Raw genomic sequence first — 27,568 nt, 5'->3', positions numbered from 1 at the left:
TTCACCTTGTCACTTAGAATGCTGGTCCTCGGGCCTCTCCCCAGACCCACCGAGTCAGAAACTCTGGGCTGGCCCCGCGGCCTCCGTCCTAACAAGCTCTCCGGGTGGTGGTGATGCACAGAAGAGTTGGCGGACCCCCAGGGTCAGGGTTCTTGCCCCAGCGACCGATCCCAGTTGCCACCCAAGCACGTGAGCACGGGCCTCTTTATTTCACTACTGGGCAGGGGGCCCGCCCAGCGCTCTGCGGATGCGCCCAGCCGGCGTTCCCCACCCGCCAAGCCTGTGACCGCCCCCCCGCCCCGCCCCCCCGCAAGCACCCACCCAACTGCTGCCCGACTCGCTCCTCTTCTGCAAACCACCGGGGCGACCCGGCTGCCCGGACTCGGCGGGGCCCAGACGCCCAGAGCGGCAGGTGCAAAGGCGCCAGAGCCGGGGTGGGGGGTGCCCAAAGCGCCGGCCCAGCCCTCCGGGGTGCGGGCAGGGCGCCGGCTGCTGCAGCCCGGGGGGTTGCGGGGCGCGTCCCTCGCTGCCCGCGGCCGCCCCACCGCGTGTGCGCCGTCCGGACCCCGGGGAGACCCCGCGGCCCGAGTGCCGGGATTGGCCGGCTTCTTCCCCCGGGAGCCGCAGCCGCGAAGCCAGGTTGGTGCGGCCGGGCCGGGCCAGCGCCCTCTAGGCAGCGGAAGTGGCGCTCGCTGTACATCCGTCCTCCCCGCCTCGCGGAGTTGGGAGAAGGAAGGCTGGGGGGGTGGAAAAATAAAAGGAAAAGTCCCTGCACCATGTAGACCCGCGCGCCCCGCGCCCTTGCACCCCGGCCGGCCGGGGACCCCCCTCGGCCCCCAGTCTGCGGCCATGAACGCGAGCAACGAGGGCGAGAGCTTCCCGGGCTCGGTGCAAAGTAAGTGCTTTTCCGGGCGCAGTGCGCGCTCCGGGGCCCGGGCCCAAGCACGCCTGCGACGCAGCGGGCAGGCCCGGGGCCCCGAAATCGGGGTGACGGCCCCGAGCCGGCGTCTCGGGGACCGCGGCGGGCGCGCCGGGCAGGAGGCGCCGGGGTGGGCCGGGGGCGGGCGCACCCCACCCGGCGCGAGGCGGGGGCGCTCGCCAGCCTCCAAAGGGCCCCCCGTGCAGCGGGCGGTGGGGGAGGGCTGGCGGCTCCGACCGTCGCCCACCCTCTCGCGGCATTCCCCGCCCCCGACGCAGCCTGGAGGTGGATTTGGGGTAACCGCGGCCACGCTGATGGGAAAACTTCTGTCTCGGTGGCCCCGAATCCTTGAAGTCTGGGTTCGGAGGACTGCACGAGGTCTGGCTGGCTGGGCTTGCCGGCTTCCTGAAAAGCCTTGTCCACGTTGAAGGTGGAGATCTGAATGGGGAATGGGGCCGTGGGCGTTTTCTTTGAGTTTTGAGTTTGGGGTCCATTTTCATTATGATGACAGCCTTTTTCAAGCCCGTGGTTTCGCCGGGCTCGTTGTTTCCCTAAGTGTGGGGCTGAGCGCGAACCAGCCACCTGGGAGCTCCAGCGCTTATTTTTCAAAAAAGGAGGGGAAAAAAGCTCTGTGGGCCCCACCTACCAGGTGGTGGGGCCAGGGTAGAAGGGAGGAGGATGGGCTTGCCCTGGGCGATTCGGAGGCACAGGAAGTTTGAGAACCCCTGGCACTTGTTAGATGTTACTGTTACCGACTTGGAAGACACTGGCTCCTAAACATGTCTGTGTGTTCCTTGCATAACTTGTGAAAAGCGCAGATTTCCCTAAACCTCAGTCCCCGTTCACCCCACCTCCATTAGGACTCTCTGAAGTGGGGGTCAGATGTGTCCGTGTTTATCCGTGTTTAAATAACCCACCCTAGCCCTTATTCTGATGCCCAGACAGGTTTGGAGAACTTTGTAGGGATAAAGAGGCTTCTCAGGGGGCGCCAGTGGTAAAGAACCCGCCTCCCAATGCCGGAGACGGAAGAGTCACAGGTTCGATCCCTGGCTTGGGAAGACACCGTGGAGAAGGGCACGGCAACCCACTCCAGTGTTCTTGCCTGGAGAATCCCATGGACAGAAGAGCCTGGCAAAGATAAAGGAATTCTTTGTGTTGATGATACCAAAAAAAAAAAAAAAAAAAAATAGACCCAGTGTATTCTATTGGGTCTCAGTTCATTACAGATATTCAGAGGGGATATTTTCAAATTCAAATAGAACACCTCAGTAATAACCCCATCAGGTGACATGCTGGGGATCCCTGTGCTGGCCTTCTACAAGCACCATCTCATTTAATTCTCGTAACCATCTTATGAAGCAGAAACTTCACCCCATCTCCTCCTGAGTCCCACCATTAAGGAATCTCAATGATGCAGTCACTAGTCTCTTGGATTCTTTGTCTTCCTCTTAGCTTGGGCACCTCAGTAGCTACAGGAAGACAGTGTTAGAGAGATGAGAAATGTCACGTCCTTCCATCCATTGATTTCAGTGTTTGCAAGATGGCTTACAAACCTACCTTGCTCAGTGCAGAGTATCTTTTCTTAGAAGTCAACCAAATTGTATTTCTGCACAGAGATGTCTTGTCTTGGTTGTAATGGGACATTGGACATAATGCAAATATTTTATAATTTTTTTAAATTATGAAGCAAAGATGCCAACTGTATATGCACAAAGGTGGTTTTCATACTATTTAGACTCAGGGAAAATTGGGAATAATATACAAACCTTACAGTTAGTGAGAAATTATGAGGCTTAGAAAATATGGAATAATGTGTTGTCATTAAATAATTATATATATATATATATATATATATATAAAAAGAGACTTTAGTGATAGAGCATAATGCTTGTACAGCAGTATTGGGAAAAAGGTTAATTTACAATACACTATGATATAAACAATCTTTAATTCGATGAATGGAAGAAAATATTTTGTAATGTTCATGGTAGCCATAGGTGGAAAGACTGTAATTTCCCTCCTCCTTCTCTTCCAGATTTTCTGTTATAAACATGAATTTCCTTGTAATAAGGCAAAGAAAACTTTTAAAATAAAAATTCAGTTTGTCTTATTAGTTAGAGACTTAGTCGTTGTATTTCTTTATTTAACAAACATTTATATAGCAGTTTCTAATATAGTGCCAGGACTGTGGTAAGCGCTTTGCAAGTGTTAAATACAATATTAATTCTTGATATTATTACTATAGTGAAATAATGCCTGTCAGGAATTAATTTTGCTTACAAGTAACAAAACTGAACTATACTGGCCTAATTAGAAGTCTGGAATTGATTGATTCTAGGGTTGATTTAGGGGATCAGTGAAGTAAACTTTTGTAGAGATCTTACTATTTACCTCATGTTACAACATGGCTGCAGAAGCACCTGGCATCACACCTGCATTCAAGGCTGAAGGGAGAGGTGAACAGTGCCAACCATGTCAGCTCCCTTTTTATCGTGCTTTTCCCTGAAGCTCTTCCAGCACTGTGCTGGAGGGATTCCCAAGTATGTCATGAACCAAAATTATTCAGGCTAGTGGTTCTCATGATGGGGGAGAGGGTTGGAATAGTGGGAGCACTGGCTCCCATAATGACTGAGAAGTACAATTACGTTTTCCTTGAGACAGGAGATGGTCCTCTGAAGCGCAAGGTAGCCTTCTTGAGGTGCAGGGAAGAACCTTCCTGCATGAGATACCACTAGTGCCCCCACAGGGAGTGATCAGGAGCATTACTTGGGTGGGTATGTTGCTGCTGGGGTGGCACTGGGGTTCTGTGTGCAAGAAGAGGGGAGTGGAATAGATACTGGGCCAGCAGCTAGCCACGCCTGTCACCATGCCCGTTTCTCTCACCGTGGGTCTGGTTTGTGTTTCCATTTCAAGCTGTCTGAAATTAACCTGTGACTCCCCCTCTGTCCCCTGGAGTTCCAGGTGGCACAACAGTTTTGGTGGAGCTGACTCCCGACATCCACATCTGTGGCATCTGCAAGCAGCAGTTTAACAATTTGGACGCCTTTGTAGCTCACAAGCAGAGTGGCTGCCAGCTAACCGGCACGTCTGGGGCAGCGCCCAGCACGGTCCAGTTTGTATCGGAGGAAACGGTGCCTGCCACCCAGACTCAGACCACCACTCGAACCATCACCTCGGAAACCCAGACGATCACAGGTATGGTTGGGGGGTGGGGCAGTCACTCAGAGTTGGCCTGGCTATGTCCCAGACGCCTCTTCAGATCCTGTTAAAAATATAGACACCCAGGGCCCACCCCCTAGGATTGCTGATTCATTATTTTTAACAAGCTCCATGGGGAAGCTAGCTGCCTGGCCAGGTTTGGGAACTGCTAGGTTAAAACATTAAGTGGTAGCAGTTATAAATTGTTGGCATGTGCTAAACAAAACTAACAGACAAAAACCAGGTTTTTAAAACAAAACCAAAAAAAAAGCTATATACAAGAAAAAAATACTTGCAGGAAATGGTAAAAAAGGAAAAAGTGGTTATTTGGGGGTGGTGGAAATATGTGTGTGATTCCTGAATTTGCATTATTTGTATAAAGGACAAAAAAAATGTTTAAGAAATTTTTAAAATCTATAAACAAGTACTGATGACTCCCCTTCCCTGTGCCACCAACTGGAAAAACAGAAAAGTTCATCCTAGTTCTTGGTCACGTCCAAAAGAAACCACAGATGGATCCAAAAGTTAAACATGCACAATGAAACCGTCAAAGTTGTAGAGTAAAAACTATATATGTGCAAAAGAAAGAAAGTAAAAGTGGAGTCGCTCAGTCGTGTCCAACTCTTTGCGACCCCATGGACTATAGCTGACCAGGCTCCTCCGTCCATGGGATTTTCCAGGCAAGAGTACTGAAGTGGGGTGCCATTGCCTTCTCCAGGGGATCTTCCCGACCCAGGGATTGAACCCAGGTCTCCCACGTTGTAGGCAGATGCTTTACCGTCTGAGCCACCAGGGAAGCCCCCACATGCAGAGAGACCCAAATACTCACACCCCGAAGCTTATTCCTTTATAATCTGCCTTATGGGATGAGACAGATGACTCCAGTAAGCACCCATTTATGAGATGGTTGGTAGACACACTGTTGCATCCTATGGGAAAATAGAGGATGTATTTGTTGGCTTTTAAAGGCATTCAAATTTTTAAATCAAAAAATATATTAATACTGTGCCTTCCAAAGAAAGCAGGTTATAGGATTGCTCCCCCAAAAGAAAAAGAATTGTTATGTGGTTGCAAATAAAGTTACCATTCTTCCACAGTAAAAACAATGTATAAAAAAAGCTTAAAGACAACTGGGAAAAGAAAATGAAGTACATATGACTAAGGCCTAATATCCTTCATATATTAAAAAAAAAAAAAACTCCTAAAAATCAATAAAAAGACTAAATGGAAAAGTCAGCAAAGAGCAGCAGTTGCTATTCAAGAGCCAGTAAATATACAAGGATGTGTCATTGAGTCATCATCCCTCAGTAATAAAGAAATGCAAATCAAATACTGCTTTCCTTTCCTTTCTGGAGATATCCATTCATATAAGCTGGGCAATTTTGTGATATCTTTCAAACTTTAATTCTTACATTTAAAATATTTCAAATTTTAAAATGTACACATTTACCCAGTATGTGCACTTGTGGGTATTTATCCTCTAAAACTTGACAAGTAAAAATGTACAAGGGTGTTTACTGATATACTGTAAAGAAAATGGAACCTTTGTAACGTATATGTCAGGAGATTAGATAAATAAATGCCATGATGGATAATGAATAATAATCTAACAATTAGATGAATAAATTCAGACAGTAGAATGTGACTTAGTCTGAAAAGGAAGCTAGATCTGTGTACCCACATAGAGTCTCAAGGTAAATATAAACCAGCATATATATGCATATGTATTATATTCAAGGAAAGCTTCTAGAACAGGAGTGAGGCAAGTAATGTTAATGAAAGATGTCAACTCTGCAGAAGGCATTAGGGGATGGTGGGGACGCTGGTGAAATAGAGAAAGTTGCTCTTTGGATTCAGTCAGTTAGATAGTTTGGGTTTTTCTGAGCAACTGAAAAATGTAAAATTTCCCAAATTTTAAAACTTTGTTAGGAAACGTTCCTGTCAGTTCAGTGGTTAAGAAGGTCCTCTCACTGCAGGGAGTACAGGTTTGATCCCCAGTCAGGGAACTAAGATCCCACATGTCAGGCGATGAGGGGGAAAAAAAAACTTGTTGGTCAAACAAAATACATCTGTGAGCTTGATCGAGCCCATCTGCAACTTCTGACTTGTTTTCAATGTTTTGCAAACAGTTAATTGGAGCTAAGATGTGGAGAACCTCTGAAGTGAGGGTACCAGCTTTTGCCTTATCATTTGCACGTTGATGCTGTGTCTGAGTTTTTTGGCAGCAGGTGAAGTTTGTGGTCGTTTCCTTACTGCATCCAAAATAATGTTCCTGCTGAAATGTGTTAAGCGTTGAATATAACTGATCACCTCGGAAACTCTCATCAGGTTACCCTGAGGTCTTCCCACTTTCTCCCGAGTTTCTCTTCATCTCATCTTAGAGGAAATCACCAGGAAAATGTTCGAACAGAAACTCACCTTAGGGATGGGCCTGGTACCACCTTCTCATTTTACAGCTGGACAGAGTGAAGCTGCAGGTGGAGATGAGAGATGGTCAGGGTCCCAGCACAGGTTCAGGACAGTCCTGGGACTCAGGTCCCTGGGCCCTTGCCCTCGTGGTCTTCTCCCTGAAGATTGAGTGTCAGGTTCTCTGTTCTCAGAAACAAGCTCCCAGTCACCCCACACCCGGTGTGAAGCCTGGGACCGGAGGCCCCAGCACGGGGAGGCCCCAAGACCCTTCGTTTGTGGCCATTGCCTCTCGCTGGGCTCTGAGCCTTCCCTGCTGCCGTCCCCTCTGCCTTTTTCGCCTTTACCTGGCTGACACCAGCCCACCCTCAAAACCTAAGGTTCAGGACCATCTGCACACAGGACCTGACTGCATCTCAGGACACGCCGCCCCCTCTGACTCACAGTAGCTGTGATGACATCCTTTCTGTTTTCCGAGTGGGCCACTCTTCCTTGAGCCCCGGGGCATTTGTATGTGTTGCCCCCTCTGCCTGGAGCTGACTTAAAGCTGGTGCATGTGTCAGAGCTGGGCTTAACTGCATCGCCCCAAAGAGCCCCCCTCTGAGACCACACACATGGGCATTGTTCTCTCAGATCAGGTCCCCGTAATTAAATGATTGTTTGCAGAACAAATTTAAGGCCTGTCCCACTGCTGAAGCGTAAGCGCCACGAGGTCAGGGGCTGCATTTGACCCGCAGCATCATATTCCCGGCAGTGGTTGTGTGTGGAGTGAACGCACAGGGGCCCGCGCCTCACGTCCATTGGTGAAGCTGCCCGCGCACCACGTAACCGGCTCGGAGACCTTCGCCCGCCACCCGGCCTCTCCACGGCCCCGCCCTTGTTCACTGTAGCCGCGCCTCAGCTTTGCCGACCGCCCGGTACGCCTCGGCGCCCACTGCGCAAGCGCTCCCCACCGCGCAGAGCTGACGGGGGTGCCGCGCACCAGAGACGGGTTATCCCAGTCGGCAACCCTGGGCTGTGGGCAGGTCACTCACTCAGGTTCCTTGTCTGTAGAAAGGGATTATTAAAAAGGGTACCTAATACCAGTAGGTGCGCTTCCCAGGTGCCTCGGGTCCAGAACCCGCCTGCCACTGCAGAAGACGCAGGTTCGATCCCTGGGTTGGGAAGATCCCCTGAAGAAGGAAATGGCCACCCACTCCAGTATTCTTGCCTGGGAAATCCCATGGACAGAGGAGCCTGGCAGGCTACGCAAAGAGCTGGGCGTGACTTAGTAAACAACAAACAAATACTATTAGGTTTAGAATTAGGTGCCTAATATGATTGGGTTATTGTGAGACTCTGCAATAATCCAAATAAAGGACCTGGGACAGTCATTGGACTCAGTAGAGGACCGCCTTTATTAACATGAAGGGTGTTAATGTTTCCTTGGTGGCTCAGCTGGTAAAGAATCTGCCCGCAATGCTGGAGACCTGGGTTTGATCCCTGGGTTTGAAAGATCTCCTGGAGAAGGGAAACGCTACCCACTCCAGTATTCTGGCCTGGAGAATTCCACGGACTGTGGAACCATGGGGTTGCAAAGAGTCATACACGACTGAGCGATTTTCACTTTATTAACATAAATGAGCAACTTTCACTTTCTTAACATCAAGATGCATGCCCAAGTGAGATGAGCAGGGTGCTGAGTCTCTGCCTGACCCAGCTGCTCTCCCTGCGTGTGCCTGCAGCTCTGCCCCCAAACAAGCAGCATCTTGCTTCCCCCCGCCCTTTCTTTTACACTGTTTATTTTGGTTTGCGGGGTCCAGCTTCCCCAAAGTTTGGGCTTCGGTGTTGCAGCAGCGGCAGTTTGGACCAGGGTCCCTTGGGATCTTGTTAAAGCCGCTAGTGCCTGGGCTGCACCTCCGAATCCGCCTGGCTGAGGCTCAGGCATCTGCATTGTTAACAAGCTCCCCAGGGGATTGCAGGCCTCGACCCAGTTGGAAAGATGCTCACCACCCGACCCCCACCCCGGCAGGTTCCTCTCAATACCCGCACCCAGACCTTGTCCAGGGTTATTGGTCCGTCTTCAGTCCTTGATTAAAACAGACCCTTCCTCCTGCTCAGTCGCTTCAGTCTTTGTGACCCCATGCACTATAGCCCACCAGGCTCCTCTGTCCATGGGATTTTTCAGGCAAGAATACTGGAGTGGGTTGCCATGTTGGATAAAAAGTAAAGTTAATTCTCTGCCCGCTAGCTTTGAAAGCTGCCTATCATTTGGCATTTGATTTGAGAACTTTTCTATAAAAGCAGTAACATTAGATCTTGACGCTGGTGGAAAAATCTAGCCTCCTACATGCATTTTCTAAGTTCCCCGCTTGAAGCCATGGGGCTTGGGGTCAGCTTCCCGTGTTAAAGTCTTGGCTGCAGAGGGCCTTAGGAGCTGTGTGAGTGCTGCAAGTTGTAAGAGTTTGCATTGTCTCCTTTTTAAAGTGGGACAGAAATACATAGAAAGGCCATGGAACTTGGTAGTGGAGAGAGTCTAGGTTCCTGAGTCGGACTGCCTGGGTTCAGATCCGAGCTACATCACTTCCCATCCAGGTAACCTCAGGCAGGTGACTTAGAGTCTCAAGGGTCTCCATTACCCAGCTGTAAAACGGGAGAGTAGAGATAGAACTCACCTCAGAGGGTCACTGCCAGAGGCTCCTACATGCAGACATTCAAGCCATCAGGGTTAGTTCCCGTTACTTACTTACTGAATCAGGGGCTGTAGAAATTAAGTGGAACAGTTCATGGAAAATTTTCCGCAGGCCCTGACTCATGGCAAGCCTCCAGACAGTATTAGTTGAACTATCACTGACTTTTCCCACCTCTTCTGGTTCATTCCTCCATTTTTAGGACCCAGGTTAAAAGTCACCTCCACCTAGAAGCTAGCCACGATTTCTCCCTCCCTTCCCCACCCCGAAGGTTAGGTTCTTCACCACTTCCTCAACTAGCCCTTACCACAGTTGCCATCAGTTTATTTGGTAACAAGCAGTCTTTAGCCAGAGAAGTGAATTCAGATGCTCCTGGGCTCAGGCAGGGGCAGTAAGTACGGCAGCAGGTGGGCTGTGAGGGGGAGTGGGCGGGCCGTGGACGACCAGCAGAGGAGAGCCGGGGGGCGTCAGAGTCCCTGGGCGCTGGGTTAACTCCCCGGGGCGCGCTGTGCTGTTCCCCTGCTGAACAGAGTCACAGAACGTCCACGTGGGACAGGGCAGCTCTGACTGTGCTGGGACAGGCTGGAAAGAGAACTCCTGTGTTGTCATGCCTGAGCCTCGGAACCCCGGGCATCCCCTCCTGCCCCGCTCCTCTCCTGCTTTATCGATTTTATCTGCTGCTCTAGCCTTCTCTGCATCTGAGCACTAGTCGCTAAGATACCAAGTCATAGGCTTGTCCCCACTTCCTGACAGCCTCCAGCGCAGGCTTCCTTGAAGCCTCCTCGCAGAATCATCTAACATGAGCCCCAAACATCTAAAACTCTACGTGCTTCCGGGCACCCTCTTACTGAGACCCTCCACAGCCCCCGTGGGGCGAGGGTTCCCTTACTGTAAGGAGTAATCAACTTATTCAACTACAGGCGTGTCCCTGGTGGTCTTTGGCCAGAGGTCATTGACCTGGGAAAGACCCAGCCCACCTAACTGATTTTGAAAGCCTAAAAAACAAAATTATCTGAAGGCTCAATTTGCCTGTGGGCCTCAAAGTAGTGGGTTGTTTTGTTTTCTTAATTTTAAATGACCCTTATTCTGTATTTGCAAAACAACTAATTAGTAGTAAGCAAGGTAGTGGTTTAACTTCTAATTTACCAGACTATAATCTCCCTGGTTTAGTCACTAAGTTGTGTCCAACTCTTCTAGCCCCATGGACTGTAGCCCACCAGGCTCCTCTGTCCGTGGGATTTCCCAGGCAAGAATACTGGAGTGGGTTGCCATTTCCTTCTCCAGGGGAGATCCCGACCCAGGGATCGAACTCGGGTCTCCTGCACTGCAGGCAGGCTCTTTACCGACTGAGCACTGAGCTATGGGGAAAGCTCCATAACCTCCCTGGAGCAGGCACTAATCAGTCTTGCTTTTCGGCCGCCCAGCCCCAGGCCTGGTACATCCTAGGCGCTCAGTAAAAGTTACCGAGTAAATGCAGTAGGGGGCGCGGTTCGGATTGAACTCGTTCAAGCCCGTGACGTTCATGGCGTGGCGCCGGCTCCATCGTGAGGGTCCAGTGAGGGCGGCTCTGGGACTGGGGGGTGCCAGATTCTGGAGCCGAGATAATGGAGGTGCTTCCCTTGGAGGATTCCAAGCTCGTCCGGGAGCGGAGGAGAACTTGTTGTAAGACACAGAAGCCCAGCTATGTGTGACCAGTGCAGAGAGTTTATGGAGTAGGTTGGTCTCGGCGGGGAAAGCCACGGGGAAAATGATGAGTGAGATCACACGCATGATAGACCTTGAGAATCTCACCTGCCTTTGGGAGGAAGACAGCGGGAGGGGGGCGTTTCCTCCTGCTGGCCTGGAGGTGGAGAAGCTGGTCCCTGCTGCTGAAGGGGAGATCTGATCACAGTGGCTGGAGATGATACAGCGCCTACGGACTAGCGGCCCCTGCTTTGATCTGGCCTTTATTCTGAAGGAGCTAGGGAGCCACTGAAGGTTGTTGAGTGTGTGAGCAATTCAGTAAAACAAACTAGGTAGTGAGTTGCCAGGGGAATCTGGCAATAATAATAGTCATAGCTGACTCTTGGGTGTGTATGTTAGTCGCTCAGTCGTGTCTGACTCTTTGTGACCCCAGGGACTGCAGCCCACCAGGCTCCTCTGTCCGTGAGATTTCCCAGGCAAGAATGCCGGAGTGGGTGGCCATTTCCTCCTCCAGAGCATCTTCCCCACACCAGGGATGGAACCCACGTCTCCTGCATGGGCAGACGGATTCTTTACTGCTCTGCCACCTGGGAAGCCCAGCTAATTCTTGCTGCTGCTACTGCTGCTAAGTCGCTTCAGTCGTGTCCAACTCTGTGCGATCCCATAGACGGCAGCCAACCAGGCTCCCCCTTCCCTGGGATTCTCCAGGCAAGAACACTGGAATGGGTTGCCATTTCCTTCTCCAATGCATGAAAGTGAAAAGTGAAAGTCAAGTCGCTCAGTCGTGTCCGACTCTTTGCGACACCATGGACTGCAGCCTACCAGGCTCCTCCGCCCATGGGATTTTCCAGGCAAGAGCACTGGAGTGGGGTGCCATTGCCTTCTCCCAGCTAATTCTTACATGCTGCTTATTATTGTGCCAAGCAGTTTTCTCAGTATGTGAAGTAGGTTTTCACAACTTCAGTTAATGAGTTTAACGTTTAATTTTAAAAAATTAAATTTTTGCAACATATATTAGCTACTAATCATTATTATCCCTGTTTTACCTGTAACGAACTAAAGCATGAAGGCGTTAAATAGCTTCATGGCGGTGACAGAGCCAGAAAGGGGCTCGAAGCCAGACCTGGGGCTGGGAGCCGAGCTCCAGGGCTGCAGAAGCCCCTCAGCACCCTTGGTAAAGTCCTCATCACAGCCTTTCTCAAAAGAGCCCCCTGGAGCTTCAGTAAGACGGAGATCCCCAGCCCCCTCCCTTAACAATCCCATCTGGGTAGTTCTGAGCAGGGTCCTGGGAGTCTGGGCCAGCCAGTACGGGCTCAGGTTAGTTCAGATGCTTTTGGTTGTTCTTAATAACACTAAGCTACAAGAGGGCTGGACTGTGAGGCACTGCTTATCTCAGGATAAGAGCTGGCAGGGCAGACCCGGGGTTTCTGGGTCTTCTTATTCTCCCCGGCAGTAATGCTTCTCATGGCCACAAGGTGGCTGCTTTCCTCCTCAAGTCTTCACTCAGCCCTGCTCAGGGATGGGGAAAGGGACCTTCTCTTTAACAGAGAGGAAACGCTTCCCCAGGAATCCCAGATGCCATTGGCTAGGATGGGTAACAGGCCCAGTTCCACTGTCTTGGTGTAGCCAGGCCAGCAGGGGGTCACGGAGAAGGGGCTTAGCAGTGGAATCCAGCCCCAAAGCCCTTCTGGCCATCCACACTCCTGCCGGGAGAAAGGCAGGAAAGAATGGAACTCTATCGGTGGCAGTGTCTGGCACATAGGTGCTTCTTTTTTCAAAATAGATGTCCACAGCAAGCTGCAGTGTCTTTGTCCCAGTTCCTAACCGCAGGGCAAGCGGGTCTGATCGGTCCAGCTTCTGTGCCCCTGTCTGCCCCCAGACCAGCCAGCTGCTGCAGAGAGAGGGGCGGGTCAGGAATCAGAAGCTGGCGTTGGGCTCAGCCCTTGGAACCGGGACTGTTGGGCCGACCTGAGGATCAGGTGTGGCTCCCATGAGGGGAAAACCCTTTAGAAGAGCATGAGACTTTCCTTACAGAATTCTCCCAGGAGGTGAATGCTGAGTTTGCACTTGAATCAAGGCCCCTAAATGTGAGCTGTAAGCATGGGCAATATGGGGAAAACAAACAATAGGTTTAAATATGTGACAGTGAAAGAATAGCCTTAATTTATAAAGATCATTTACAAGTCAATGAGAAAAAAGTAAAAATTTAATAGAAAAAAAAAAAAGAGCTAATAGCCCGAACAGGCAGTTCATAAAGAAGGTATGTGAATGAATAAAATATAGTGAAAAGGGATTTTTTACCAATTATGAAAGAAATGCAGATTAAACTAAAACGGTCTCATATTGTCCTGACAGATAGTGTGTGTGATAGCCAAGGTGAAGGGGAGAATATGTATTGATTTAGATTTTCCTAAAGGATCTTATAGTTATGAGTCACCAAGCCATAAAATGACCATTGCATTTTGACCTGGTTCTTCAGCTTACAGGAAGGTATCCAGAGAAACTAAAGAGATAAGTTAAAAATTTTGGATAGGTGTTATTTATAAAGGTAAACCCCTAGAAACCAACTCAGTGTCCAAAAAAGAAGAAAAGGTTAATTTAGCTGGGACAGCCCAAATGTGGCATTTTATGTAGCCAGAAGAAATTGTTTTTTGGATGAATTGATAACATGGCAAAATGCTTTCACATAGCAAAATTGTTTAATCATTTAATAAAAAAGAAAAGCCATACAAAATGATTTAAGCCATGATCTCAGTTCTGTATTTTTAAAATCTGTGTGAAAAGAACAGGTTGGCCATCTGATCCATCACTAAACAGGTGTTCCCTGAGCCCCTGTGCGTGCCGGGTTCCACGCGAGGGTCTAGGAAACAGTGATGGAGGGAAATGCACGTCCTCACTGGGCTCATCCAACCGAATGGCGGAGAGGAAGGGCGTCAGATACTTTGCCACATAACTAGTTACAGCAGAGATGAGTGCTTTGGAGGAAAAGTGCAGAATTCAGCAAGCATGTCATGCCACGGGGGGACAGCGTTGGTCAGGTTTTCTCCCCGCGTTTCTGTGCTCCCGGGATTTTCTAGTCAGTGTTTTCTTTTGTTTTGACAATATAATACACTTTTAATTTTAAAAAAGAGAAAAGAATTAAAACTGGAGTTTTTAAGTTGAAGATGAGAAAGGAGAAGCAAAGGGACTTGGGAGACGTGGATGACTTCAGATGTTTGAAGAGCAGTTTCGTGGGAAGAGCTGCAGTTGGCCCCTGTGAGCTCCGCGGGTCTAGGACATCCAGTGGGTCCCAAGCTCAGGGCGGTTTTGGTTCCTTATGAAATTCGTGTGACAGTCTTACTTTTTAAGCAACATCATGGGAGAATAATTGAACACCTGAGGTGCTCCTGCTACAAACCGAGACTGCGTGTAACAAGCTGTGTGTCTCAGACGTGCAGCTGGGCACACTGGCAAGCCAGGGAGAGCCCCAGAGTCAAAACCGAAAGCAGGTGTGAGGCTGTGAGCTGCTGGGGGTGGAAGGGGAGGCGTGGGGGCTGATCCAGAAACACTGGACTTGATTGTAAGAGCCGTGCCCACAGGGGAGACGAGGCCTTGAACTCTTGAAGAAAGTTATCCCTATAGCTGAACAGAACTGGGCACCAGACCACCCACACCCCCAGAAAGCGGCCGCTCATGCTACAGATCACCCCAGTGGAAAGAAGGGTTGAGAACATTCTTCCCTGGGGGAAGTCACATTTCTGCTAGAAGCGCATCCCCGGCTTAGCAGATCTGGGTGCTTGGGGTTGTCCCCGCTGCCTTCACGTCTGCTGGACACTCAGATTCCACTGTTTACGCCAAATCTGAAGACAGACAAGGGACCGCCCCCTACAAACGACCCCTCCAGTTGGATGCCTCCCCCCCAGTTGGATGCCTCCCCTAAAGACACCGAAAGCACGTGCAGCAAAGGCAAAAACAGACCAGCAGGACTGCATCAGTTTCTGTGCGCCTAAGGAAACAGCCAGCGGAATGTAAAGACAGCTTCCTGGGTGGGAGGAAATATTTGCAAACCAGATTTCTGAAAAGGAGCTGCCCCCCCAGAATACTCTCAGGGTTCCCCTTTGCTGTGACTCACCACAAAAGAGATGCTAAGGCTTGTGGGGGCGGGGCGGGGGCGGTTAGCAGACAGGCCCGGCCATCTCCAAGGACGGTGGGTATCCCAAGCTCAGGATCATTCCAAACCCAGGACTCGCCTCCCGGAGGGTCACAGACTCCGCAGCCGGACTGTAGAGAGTGCCTGGCCACTGTCACAACCCCCCAGCCCCTGTGCCTCCCAGTCTTCTTTCCCACAAGCTGGGGTATCACGGTGGCATGACCAGCCGTCCTAGTTTTATCTCAGGTCCAATGACCAGGGAAGCCCCTCGGTCCCAGGCAAGTGGAGGTGATTGCTCCCCTAAGCCTTGATCATTCCCGCTAAGAGTTTGGTGCCCAGTTCTGTTCAGCTATAGGGATTAGTGTTATTAAGACTCAACTGTGCCCATATCCTGCACTATTGATGCCCTCATGAAGCTTCGTGATATCCTTGTGAAGTGGGCACGTGATTATCCCCACCGACGGGCTGGGAAACAGGCTCAAAGGAGCTCCTCGACTGGCCTGAAGTCCCACCCGAGGGAAGTGGCTGAGCCTGGACTCACATCAGTTCAGAGACACATTACAACACCTGAAACGGGGCTGCGCCTTGGAATCAGTGAGACGGCTGCCGGCCCGGAGGCAGTCACCAAGGAATTGTCTTTGCACGTTTGTGAATAACCTGGATTATTATCAGTGATCACTGTTTTACTCACTTCGGCAGAGATGTGTGCATTTTTTGGGGAGCTCTGTGTGTTGGGTTTAATTGCTGTTTGAAATGTCTCCTGAGATACTGCAGGATGGTTCAGGTTGAAGATGAAAAGTAACTGTACCCAGAAATACCTAGAAATAGTAGTAGGGGGTCCATTTGATATTGATGAAGCAAATTTTGTTGCTGGAGGAACAACCATTGGGTTTTGCAAAGCTACACCTGAGAGAGATGGAGTCCCTCGATTAGACAAAGTTGAGTTAAGGTTACTGTTGAGCTGCATGGAAAAGCATGGTCTGCACCATTAGTTCTCAAACTTGTGTTTATCAGAATCACGTGGGCAGCTTGTTAGGCCAGATTGCTGGGCCCACCCTAGAGTTTCTGATTCAATAAGCTGGGGTGGGGCCCGAGAACTTGCCTCTGCAGCAAATTCCTAAGTAAGTCCATTGCTGCTGGCTGGGGACCACATTTTGAAAACCAATAGCTAAATCCCAGAGTAGATGAAACATCTCACCAAGAGGCAGGTGTGGTTGATCAGGTCATCAAAGAGACTTGGCAAGAAGATGGAACTTCAGTTTGTCAGAATCTTTTGCCAGCTTTAAACAAAAGCCACTTAACTCCCCACTACATATTTCAGCTGAGAAGACGGGAAACCATGAGTTTGCTCAAACAGCAAATGCCGATCCACCTGGGTGTTCTTTGCCACACACTGGGATGAGGCTGTCATTGCTCAAGGTGCCCAAGAGCTGCGTGCCAGGAACGTGGGTTTCCTGTCAAATGTTCAGTGAAGCCTCAGAGAACTCATTCGATACATGTAAAATCTCTAAGGAATATCAATATATGTAAAATACCTAAGGAATATGAAAGCAGTGTGTTATCATGTGTTGAATTGACAGCTTTTAAAAATTTATTGTATATAAAATAATGTGACATCTTACGGTCTATAACATCTTAGCTTCAAAGAGAGAGAATGTTTGTTTTAAGAGAAAATATAACTGGCACCTCAGACCTTTGGAGTGGGTATTCCTGCTGCAGGCAAAGCCAAAATAGGGAGTGATGTCAGGCCCGTGTTGATTTAAAGAAGTGTACTTTGTAAATACAATGGAGAAATGTCACAGGTGGTGCCTCCGTGACTGAAGTTTGGGAAGCAGAATATGACATTGGCTCTCAGAATCATCAGGAGGGCCTCTCAGCCTGACAGGTTCACCTGAACAAGCCGCAGAGGCCGTATTTACTCCTGTCTGAAGCCAGATCTCCATGTGACGATTACATATAATAAAGGAAAAAAGAAAATACATATTCCCAAACTGCAAACTGTTAACTTCATTAACAAAGCAGTAAAAACAATTTTAAGAAAAGACATTTGGGACTGCCTGTTTTACCTGTTATAATGACAGATGTTAAAGACAAAGATGATAATGATGTTTGGTCTTCTTTTTATTCTTTTTTCCTCAAAACTTCCATGAGAATATAGGTTGATTTATGGGTTGGTTGGTCTTAGGAATGCTTGAAGAGTGTTTGTGTTTAGAGAGTATTTGTAGCTTGCCCAGAATTCCCTCAGTCAGCTCCCTTCTGGTTTTTGAAAGGATTTTGTGATAAAGTTTATGAAAGGACAGTACCTAAATGCATTTGGGTGAAGTTAACAGAAAACCTACCTGGTATAAACGATAGGGCATTTCTTGTTTATTTAATGAGTGTGGATTTGAGTAGGTTTCAGGGCTCTGGCCCAGCGTCTCCCTTTATGGTTACAAAGTGGCTGCCTCAGATCCAGACATCACATCCTCATCAGGCATGTCCAAAGACAGACAGCAGGGGAACCAGGGCAGCAAGAATGAGTTTTCCTCACCTACCTCTCTTTCCGCCCCCACCTTTTTTTTAAATCAGGGAGAAAATCTTTTCCAGAAGCCCCCGCAGCAGATGTTCTCCAGTGTCTCATTGGCTAGAACAGGGTCGCGTGATCACTCCTAAGCAGCAAGGAACAGTGGGAAGACAATCCAGCCTAATCGTTCTCACAAAGGAATGTAGGCAAAGGGAGTAGCTACTGGGGATTCGTATTATGAAAATTAATAATCATCCTGTCTTTTAGTTTCAGCTCCAGAATTTGTTTTTGAACATGGCTATCAAACGTATCTGCCCACGGAAAGCAGCGAAAACCAGACAGCCACTGTCATCTCTCTCCCTGCCAAGTCGCGTGCCAAAAAGCCCACAGCCCCACCGGCTCAGAAGAGGCTTAACTGCTGCTATCCAGGTAGAGGCGACACTGAGTCCTGCTTGTGTAGAGAACGTGACGTTTAACAGGTCCAGGGCTCGAGCTCCTGGATTCCCGACAACTGGGCAAAGCCAGCTGCAAACTGCCCGGCTTAGAAATCAACCCCCCAGAATTTCCATCATCACATACGACACACCTCTCACTGTCTCTGGTCTCCATGCACTTGGGCTCTAAGACTTTAACAGCCGAGGACCTTTGAATGGGAACAGTGAGAATTTCAGATTACTGTGGCTTTCTCTTGGTGCGACAGCTTAGGAAGATATCCAGAAAAATTGTCCCTTACCTACTTTAAAAAAGGAAAACAAAAAAATTTATTTGGAAATAATTTCAGATTTAGGGAAAAGTTGCAAAAGTAAAACAAAAAGTTTCTGAGCACCCTTTTGTTATGGTTCGGTCGCTAAGTCGTGTCTGACTCCTTTCCACCCCGTGGACTGCAGCGTGCTGGGCTTCCCTGTCCTTCCCTGTCCCCTGGAGTTTGTTCAAACTCATGCCCATTGCAGTCGGTGAAGCTAACTAACCTTTCCTCCTCTGCCGGGCCCTTCTTTTCCCTTCAGCCTTTACCTTTCATCTGGATTTCCCAAATATTAACATATTACATTTGCTTTGTTTTTTCTGGTGGTTGGTGGATTAGTCACTTCAGTCCTGTCCAACTCTTTGCAACCCCATGGACTGTAGCCTGCCAGGCTTCTCTGTCCATGGGATTCTCCAGGCAAGAATACTGGAGTGGGTTGCCATTTCCTCCTCCCCGGGATGTTCCCGATCCAGGAATTGAACTGAGGTCTCCTGCATTGCAGGCAGATTCTTTACCAACTGAGTTACAAGGGAAGCCCTTTTTTTTTCTAAATGTACGTGTATTTCCCCCAAAGTTGCAGACATGAACTTTACCTCTAAGCACCTTAATACACATTTCCTAAAAACAAGGAAATTCTTTTATATAACCACAGTACAGTCATCCAAATCAGGAAATTAACATTGATAAATGCTGTTATCAAACTGCTGACTTTATCAAGAGTTTGCCAACTGTCTCATTAAAGTCCTCTGTATCAAAAGAAAAATATTTTTCCCTTAGTCCAGGATCCAATTTGTGATCACACACGGCATTTAGTTTTCATGTGTCTTTCAGTTCAGTTCAGTTCAGTCGCTCAGTCGTGTCAGACTCTTCACAACCCCATGAATCGCAGCACGCCAGGCCTCCCTGTCCATCACCAACTCCCGGAGTTCACTCAAACTCACATCCATCGAGTCGGTGATGCCATCCAGCCATCTCATCCTCTGTCGTCCCCTTCTCCTTCTGCCCCCAATCCCTCCCAGCATCAGGGTCTTTTCCAGTGAGTCAACTCTTCACATGAGGTGGCCAAAGTACTGGAGTTTCAGCTTTAGCATCATTCCTTCCAAAGAAATCCCAGGGCTGATCTCCTTCAGAATGGACTGGTTGAATCTCCTTGCAGTCCAAGAGACTCTCAAGAGTCTTCTCCAACACCACAGTTCAAAAGCATCAATTCTTCGGCACTCAGCCTTTTTCACAGTCCAACTCTCACATCCATACATGACCACAGGAAAAACCATAGCCTTGACTAGACGAACCTTTGTTGGCAAAGTAATGTCTCTGCTTTTGAATATGCTGTCTAGGTTGGTCATAACTTTCCTTCCAAGGAGTAAGCGTCTTTTAATTTCATGGCTGCAGTCACCATCTGCAGTGATTTTGGAGCTCAGAAAAATAAAGTCTGACACTGTTTCCACTGTTTCTCCATCTATTGCCCATGAAGTGATGGGACCGGATGCCATGATCTTCATTTTCTGAATGTTGATCTTTAAGCCAACTTTTTCACTCTCCACTTTCACTTTCATCAAGAGGCTTTTTAGTTCCTCTTCACTTTCTGCCATAAGGGTGGTGTCATCTGCATATCTGAGGTTATTGATATTCCTCCCGGCAATCTTGATTCCAGCTTGTGTTTCTTCCAGTCCAGCATTTCTCATGATGTACTCTGCAGAGAAGTTAAATAAACAGGGTGACAATATACAGCCTTGACATACTCCTTTTCCTATTTGGAACCAGTCTGTTGTTCCATGTCCAGTTCTAACTGTTGCTTCCTGACCTGCATATAGGTTTCTCAAGAGGCAGGTCAGGTGATCTGATATTCCCATCTGTTTCAGAATTTTCTACAGTTTATTGTGATCCATACAGTCAAAGGCTTTGGCATAGTCAATAAAGCAGAAATAGATGTTTTTCTGGAACTCTCTTGCTTTTTCATGATCCAGCGGATGTTGGCAATTTGATCTCTGGTTCCTCTGCCTTTTCTAAAACCAGCTTGAACATCTGGAAGTTCACGGTTCACGTATTGCTGAAGCCTGGCTTGGAGAATTTTGAGCATTACTTAATTAGTGTGTGAGATGAGTGCAATTGTGCAGTAGTTTGAGCATTCTTTGGCATTGCCTTTCTCTGGGATTGGAATGAAAACTGACCTTTTCCAGTCCTGTGGCCACTGCTGAATTTTCCAAATTTGCTAGCATATTGAGTGCAGCACTTTCACAGCATCATCTTTCAGGATTTGGAATAGCTCAAGTGAAATTCTATCACCTCCACTAGCTTTGTTCGTAGTGATGCTTTCTAAGGCCCACTTGACTTCACATTCCAGGATGTCTGGCTCTAGGTGAGTGATCACACCATCGTGATTATCTTGGTCGTGAAGATCTTTTTTGTACAGTTCTGTGTATTCTTGCCACATCTTCTTAATATCTTCTGCCTCTGTTAGGACTATACCATTTCTGTCCTTTATCGAGCCCATCTTTGCATGAAATGTTCCCTTGGTATCTCTAATTTTCTTGAAGAGATCTCTAGTCTTTCCCATTCTGTTGTTTCCCTCTATTTCTTTGCATTGATCGCTGAGGAAGGCTTTCTTATCTCTTCTTGCTATTCTTTGGAACTCTGCATTCAGATGAGTACATCTTTCCTTTTCTCCTTTGCTTTTTGCTTCTCTTCTTTTCACAGCTATTTGTAAGGCCTCCCCAGACAGCCATTTTGCTTTTTGCATTTCTTTTCCATGGGGATGGTCTTGATCCCTGTCTCCTATACAGTGTCACGAACCTCATTCCATAGCTAATCAGGCACTCTATCTATCAGATCTAGGCCCTTAAATCTATTTCTCACTTCCACTGTATAATCATATGGGATTTGATTTAGGTCATACCTAAATGGTCTAGTGGTTTTCCCTACTTTCTTCAATTTAAGTGTGAATTTGGCAATAAGGAGTTCATGATCTGAGCCACAGTCAGCTCCTGGTCTTGTTTTTGCTGACTGTATAGAGCTTTTCCATCTTTGGCTGCAAAGAATATAATCAATCTGATTTCGGTGTTGACCATCTGGTGATGTCCATGTATAGAGTCTTCTCTTGTGTTGTTGGAAGAGGGTGTTTGCTATGACCAGTGCGTTCTCTTGGCAAAACTATTAGCCTTTGCCCTGCTTCATTCCGTATTCCAAGGCCAAATTTGCCTGTTACTCCAGGTGTTTCTTGACTTCCTACTTTTGCATTCCAGTCCCCTATAATGAAAAGGACATCTTTTGGGGGTGTTAGTTCCAGAAGGTCTTGTAGGTCTTCATAGAACCATTCAACTTCAGCTTCTTCAGTGTTACTGGTTGGGGCATAGACTTGGTTACTGTGATGTTGAATTGTTTGCCTTGAAAACGAACAGAGATCATTCTGTCGTTTTTGAGATTAAGAACAGAGATCATTCTGTCGTTTTTGAGATTAAGAACAGAGATCATTCTGTCGTTTTTGAGATTGCATCCAAGTACTGCATTTCGGACTCTTTTGTCGACCATGATGGCTACTCCATTTCTTCTGAGGGATTCCTGCCCGCAGCAGTAGATATAAATGGTCATCTGAGTTAAATTCACCCATTCCAGTCCATTTTAGTTCGCTGATTCCTAGAATGTTTATGTTCACCCTTGCCGTCTCCTGTTTGACCACTTCCAATTTGCCTTGATTCATGGACCTAACATTCCAGGTTCCTATGCAATATTGCTCTTTATAGCATCGGACCTTGCTTCTATCACCAGTCACATCCTCACCTGAGAATTGTTTTTGCTTTGGCTCCATCCCTTCATTCTTTCTGGAGTTATTTCTCCAGTGATCTCCAGTAGCATATTGGGCACCTACCGACCTGGGGAGTTCCCCTTTCAGTATCCTATCATTTTGCCTTTTCATACTGTTCATGGGGTTCTCAAGGGAAGAGTACTGAAGTGGTTTGCCATTCCTTTCTCCAGTGGACCACGTTCTGTCCGATCTGCCCACCATGACCCGCCCGTCTTGGGTGTCCCCACAGGCGTGGCTTAGTTTCATTGAGTTAGACAAGGCTGTGGTCCTAGTGTGATTAGATTGACTCGTTTCCTGTGAGTATGGTTTCAGTATATCTGCCCTCTGATGCCCTCTTGCAACACATACTGTCTTACTTGGCTTTCTCTTACCTTGGACGAGCGGCATCTCCTCACCGCCACCCCTTCTGACCTTGAACGTGGAGTAGCTCCTCTAGGCCCTCCTGCGCCCATGCAGCCGCCACTCCTTGGACATGGGTCTTTAGTTTCCTTTAATCTAAGCTTTTGTCTTTCATGAACTTGATAGTTTTGCAAAGTAACAGGCCAGTTATCGCATAAAATGTTCATCACTTTGGGTTGTCTGATTAGACTTAGATGCAGCAGTTTGAGTAGGACGCACGGAAGTGGTGTTATGCGCTTCCTGATACCTGGTGTCAGGATTCACACTGACGCTGCTGGTCCTGTTACCTGGTATTAATGTTCGTCTGTTGGTTAAGGAAGTTGCTTCGCTGTTTCTCTGTTCTAAAGTAAATGTTTCCCTCTGTCATTGATCTTTCCTTGCCTTTTGAAGGTTGCCAGTTCAAGACTGCCTATGGTATGAAGGACATGGAGCGTCATTTAAAAATCCATACTGGTAAGTGGTCACACACATCCCTCCTCTGCTGGGAGCTGGGGGTCCAGACAAGTCAAACACATGATATGACACAGACCTCCCTGGTCATCACGGGAATACAACACAGATGAAATAAAAACAAGACGCTGTTTCTACACATGATTTTGGCAGAAAATGTCTAGAGCAAGAAAGCTCAGTGCTAGAATCGATACGAGCAAACTGAGGAGTGGAAATGTGAACAGGTATGGGCATTTTGAAAATTGACCTGCCAGAATTAATTACAATTTAAATGTACCTGCTCTTCTCATCTGGAGGAGAATATCTTGTAAGCATATGTGTATATGGTGTGTGTGTAATGACTGGTAAACAGAGCAAGTAGGGGGAGAACAGTAACTTTTCACTTAGGTATCTTTACACTGTGTCACTGGATGGACACCTGAGTGTGTTGTTTTTGCAGTTTCCAAGGGGAAATTTGACAAAAACTATTTTCAAGGGAGAAAAAAAGACTGATGCATGGAAAAAGAAACCCACAATGATTTCTGGTGATTTAATTTTCTTTAATGTATCATTTTTGTGTCTCCCAGACTTTACACACGGAGAAGGAATTGCTTTTAGGCTATTTTTAACAAAGTATTAGATGCTTATAACTCAAATGATATAGTCATGTATAAATTCAATGAGGATCCATGTATATAAGGGAGGGACACTGAAATTTGTATTGGGCATCACTAATTGCCCAAAATCTGCTTAGCCTCAGATAAAGTATCTATAAGGTAAAATGAAGAAGATAAAATATCCAGCAGTTATCTCAGATATTCCTTGGCCACAGGTCTAATCAGCCTCACAGCATCTTGTCATTTGAATTTCATCGAGTTGATCAGACTCTGAAATTATTATGTTTCAGGTATTGGTAAGCATTCTCAATGTACCAAGCAATAAGCCTCTCCTGGTGGGTTTCCTATGTTGAAGTTCCATCAGTCACATATAGCATATTCATCACTGCAAGAGGAAAGTGCTATCATGACTTATGAAAATTAGGGAAATATTATAAAGTATAAGTGAGGACAGTGGCCTGAAGTTCACTGCTGCAGATCCTCAGGGAGCGTCCTCTCCTCCCGGTTAACCAGGCTTGGGCTTGTAAGGTGGTTTCTGTATAACTGCACGTCTCCATTAAGACGTTCAAGTCGGGGCGCTGACAATGCCCTTGCCTTAGAAGAGGGTGGGGCCAGGACCAACGGGATCAGGACTCTGCCAGCAGAGCTGGCCAGAAACCACCCGCCTGGCTCCACCACTGTCCAGCATCGGAGTACGCAGCATGGCACCCACAGCTGTAGCAGCTGACAATAACGAGAAGTGATGGTTGGATTTTCTGACCATGAACATTTTTAATAATCAAATTATAATCTTTAATACACTTCTGTAGATGTATTCTTAAATCCCAGATGTTTATTCTATGAAGATAGTGATGACCTTTGACTGACAATTGACTTTAGCACTTAGCTATTTAGGATTTGGTCAAAATATGTGTTTGGTATGTAAAAAGTGAAAATCCTGACTCACTGCCTGCTTCATATCTGATACATGCCCAAAAGTCATCAGTCTTTATAGTCCAGCGTGTCTCATTCTTGAATTTTGGCATGCCTATCCTGGGCTTGCTGTGCTTAGTCGCTCAGTCGTGTTTGACTCTTTGCATCCCCATGGACTGCAGCCCACCAGGCTCCTCTGTCCATGGGATTCTCCAGGCAAGAACACTGGAGTGGGCTGCCATGCCCTCCTCCAGGGGATCTTCCTGACCCAGGGATCGAACCCAGGTCTCCCACATCGCAGGCAGATTCTTTACCATCTGAGCCACCAGGGAAGCCCATACTGGGCTTTAGCAGACACAAAATGTACTTTTTCCATTTCTTATGAAGTTGATATCGTAGACGCTATCACTGCAGCTTGCTGTTTCTCCCTCAACGCCGGAGGTCTTTCCACATCCATATGTGTATGTATCCACTTCATTCTTTCAATGGCCAAGTAGGAAATTGGTTCATTAATTTACAGTACATCCATACAGTGAAGTACTTCACCCTTAACAATTACGTTCTAGAAATTTAATGATATGAACATGATTGAAATTATTTCAAGTATAAGAAAGTAGTCAATAATAGGGAGACAGTGTTGCATTTGGCTAAGAAGGCAAGGCCATCCTGGATTCTAATCCAAGTTGAGAGGGTTAAGTAAAATCTTTGAGAGACACAGTACCATTCAAAAATAAGTATTTAAATTGATATTGGCCACGAAGGCTTTTGTACCCCAAAATGTACACACACACATACAAAAGTCATCAGAAAAATATACATCAAAAAATTGGCAGGTGTTCAAGGGTGGCAGGGCTTCCCTGATAGCTCAGTTGATAAAGAATCCGCCTGCAATGCAAAAGACCCCCGTTCAATTCCTGGGTCAGAAAGATCCTCTGGAGAAGGCATAGGCTAACCACTCCAGTATTCCTGGGCTTCCCTTGTGGCTCAGCTGGTAAAGAATCCACCTGCAATGCGGGAGACCTGGATTCAATCCCTGGGTTAGGAAGATCCCCTGGAGAAGGGAAAGGCTACCCACTCCAGTACTCTGGCCTGGAGAATTCCATGGACTGTATAGTATAGTCCATGAGGTCGCAGAATGGAACACAACTGAGCGACTTTCACTTTCACTTCACTTTCAAGGGTGGCAAGATGACAGGTGTGTTAGTGAATACAGATTAAGCTGCTGTAACAGAGACGCTCAGATGCCAGCTCACACACGGTAGGGGTCTGTGTCCGTCTCGCATAACTGTCCAGAGGTCAGCGGGCGGTCTAGGCAGCTAGGCAGCGAGTTCTGGGAGGTCGTCTGAGGGCTGAAGTTCCCTCTAGTGTCGGTGCGTTGGGCACATATCCACCCTCTGCAGCCGTCATGGCCTCACGTGTTTGTTCACTTCCCCGTCTTGGTAACCGCTGGCAAGACAGGTGGAAAGAGAAAAAGTAAAAGTCAAGCAATTTCCTTTTACGAAAGGAACATGTTTACCTTCTCTGCCGTTTGATTGATGATGACTTTATCGCAGAATCACCCCTGGCTGCAAGTGAGGCTGAGAAATGTATTCTTAGGCTGGTCAGCCATGAGCTCAGAGACTTAGTTTTAGGCTGTGTCTGTTATGAAAAAGAAAAAAGAACAAGTGGGTATAAAAGACAATGTTTCTCATTTTTACTTAGCTGCACTTTAAAATTTGAGCTATTTTTAATTGATAAGGAATTCATATTCACTGTCAGAAAAATTAGAAAATCCTAATAAACAAAATAGAAGCAGTTCCCCGTCTCCCAAGATGCCAGCTCTTTGCCAGCTATCCATCCAGCTTTCTTCATTATTATTGTTTCTTTGTTTGACTGCACTGGGTCTTGGCTGCGGCCTGTGGGATCTAGTTCCTTCACCAACGATTGAGCCCTGGCCCCTTGCGTCGGGAGTGCAGTCACCGCGGCTGAACCACTAGGGGAGCCCCATCTAGTTTTACTTTTAAATTGGAGTATATTTGCTTTACCATCTTCTTTTAGTTTCTGCTGTACCACAAAGTGAATCAGCTATGTGTGTATATATATTTAAGCATATATATATAATATACATATCCCCTCCCCCTTGAACCTCCTTCCCTCCCCGCCACCCACCCTCTAGGTCATCACGCAGCACCAAGCTGAGCTCCCTGCGCTGTACAGCAGCTCCCCACCAGCTGTCTATTGGCAACTAAAACCCATCCGTCTAGTTTGGGGGGGAGTTTCAAAACATTCTTGGGTGACTCTGCCTTACTCTTTTCTTAAGGCCGCGGGAAGTAAGCCTTTTTCCTTTCTCATTTGCTCCCTGCTGCCGCACGCGCTTGTCTGAAGGCGACAAGCCCCACAAGTGTGAAGTCTGCGGCAAGTGCTTCAGCCGGAAGGACAAGCTGAAGACCCACACGCGCTGCCACACGGGCGTGAAGCCCTACAAGTGCAAGAGCTGCGACTACGCGGCCGCCGACAGCAGCAGCCTCAACAAGCACCTGCGCATCCACTCGGACGAGCGGCCCTTCAAGTGCCAGCTCTGCCCCTACGCCAGCCGCAACTCCAGCCAGCTCACCGTGCACCTGCGCTCCCACACGGGTAAGTCCCCCGTGCGGCCCTCGCCCTGCGCGCCCGCCGGCCTGGCGCTCAGGACCGGCGCCGTCTGGTGCCGAGTCACGACCTCGGGCAGGGAACTGGCGCCAGCTCACCCCCCGCTGTGCCGTCTTGCTCGTCATCTGCTCGGCAGCATCTTTCTCTGTACAACAGGGGAGAACAGCCAAGTTCCAGCTTTATGCATTTCTTTAGTAACTCAGCCACTAGTATTTAATCAAGAAGGTGCTCTAAATGAAATAGAGATATAAAATGCCTGTTTAGTAAATGTCTGCACATGTGGTTAGACATTTCAATGATTTTTTAAAGAATGCTCATCACTTCATCATGGGACGGCTTGATGGAAAAACTCAGCAGAGTAGGTAACTTAACAAATTACGTACGTTTTCCTTTTAGCAAGTGTGTGTCTGTTAGCTTTTGATTCACTGACGCTGTGTAACCACCACCAAATCTCAGTGGCATTTTATGTTAGTAAAAGCACTCATTGCTCACATACTTCAGGTCAGCAGGTGGTTGGCTAGACATTCCATTG

General features: G+C 47.7%; 1 protein-coding gene across 6 annotated transcripts in view; it reads left to right on the top strand.

The window, feature by feature from the left end:
• Positions 1–552: 552 nt before the first annotated feature.
• Positions 553–27,568, top strand: part of ZFP64 (ZFP64 zinc finger protein) — a 75,899-nt gene continuing 48,883 nt past the window's right edge. For 2 of the 6 annotated variants that reach the window (XM_061437984.1, XM_061437982.1), the window contains exons 1-5: positions 555–895; positions 3,875–4,114; positions 17,775–17,936; positions 22,841–22,903; positions 26,773–27,024. In XM_061437984.1, coding sequence (XP_061293968.1) covers positions 850–895; positions 3,875–4,114; positions 17,775–17,936; positions 22,841–22,903; positions 26,773–27,024 — 763 coding nt within the window. In that variant the 5' untranslated portion in view covers positions 555–849. Of the gene's footprint in view, positions 896–3,874; positions 4,115–17,774; positions 17,937–22,840; positions 22,904–26,772; positions 27,025–27,568 lie in introns of all 6 variants that reach the window. The other 4 variants (XM_061437983.1, XM_061437985.1, XM_061437980.1 and 1 more) reach the window with 4 other exon arrangements.

The sequence above is a fragment of the Bos javanicus genome, chromosome 13 (genome assembly GCF_032452875.1).
Source record: "Bos javanicus breed banteng chromosome 13, ARS-OSU_banteng_1.0, whole genome shotgun sequence".
Classification (NCBI taxonomy): domain Eukaryota; kingdom Metazoa; phylum Chordata; class Mammalia; order Artiodactyla; family Bovidae; genus Bos; species Bos javanicus.
Note: the sequence above shows the minus strand (reverse complement) of the source record. Positions and strands in the feature narration are given on the sequence as shown.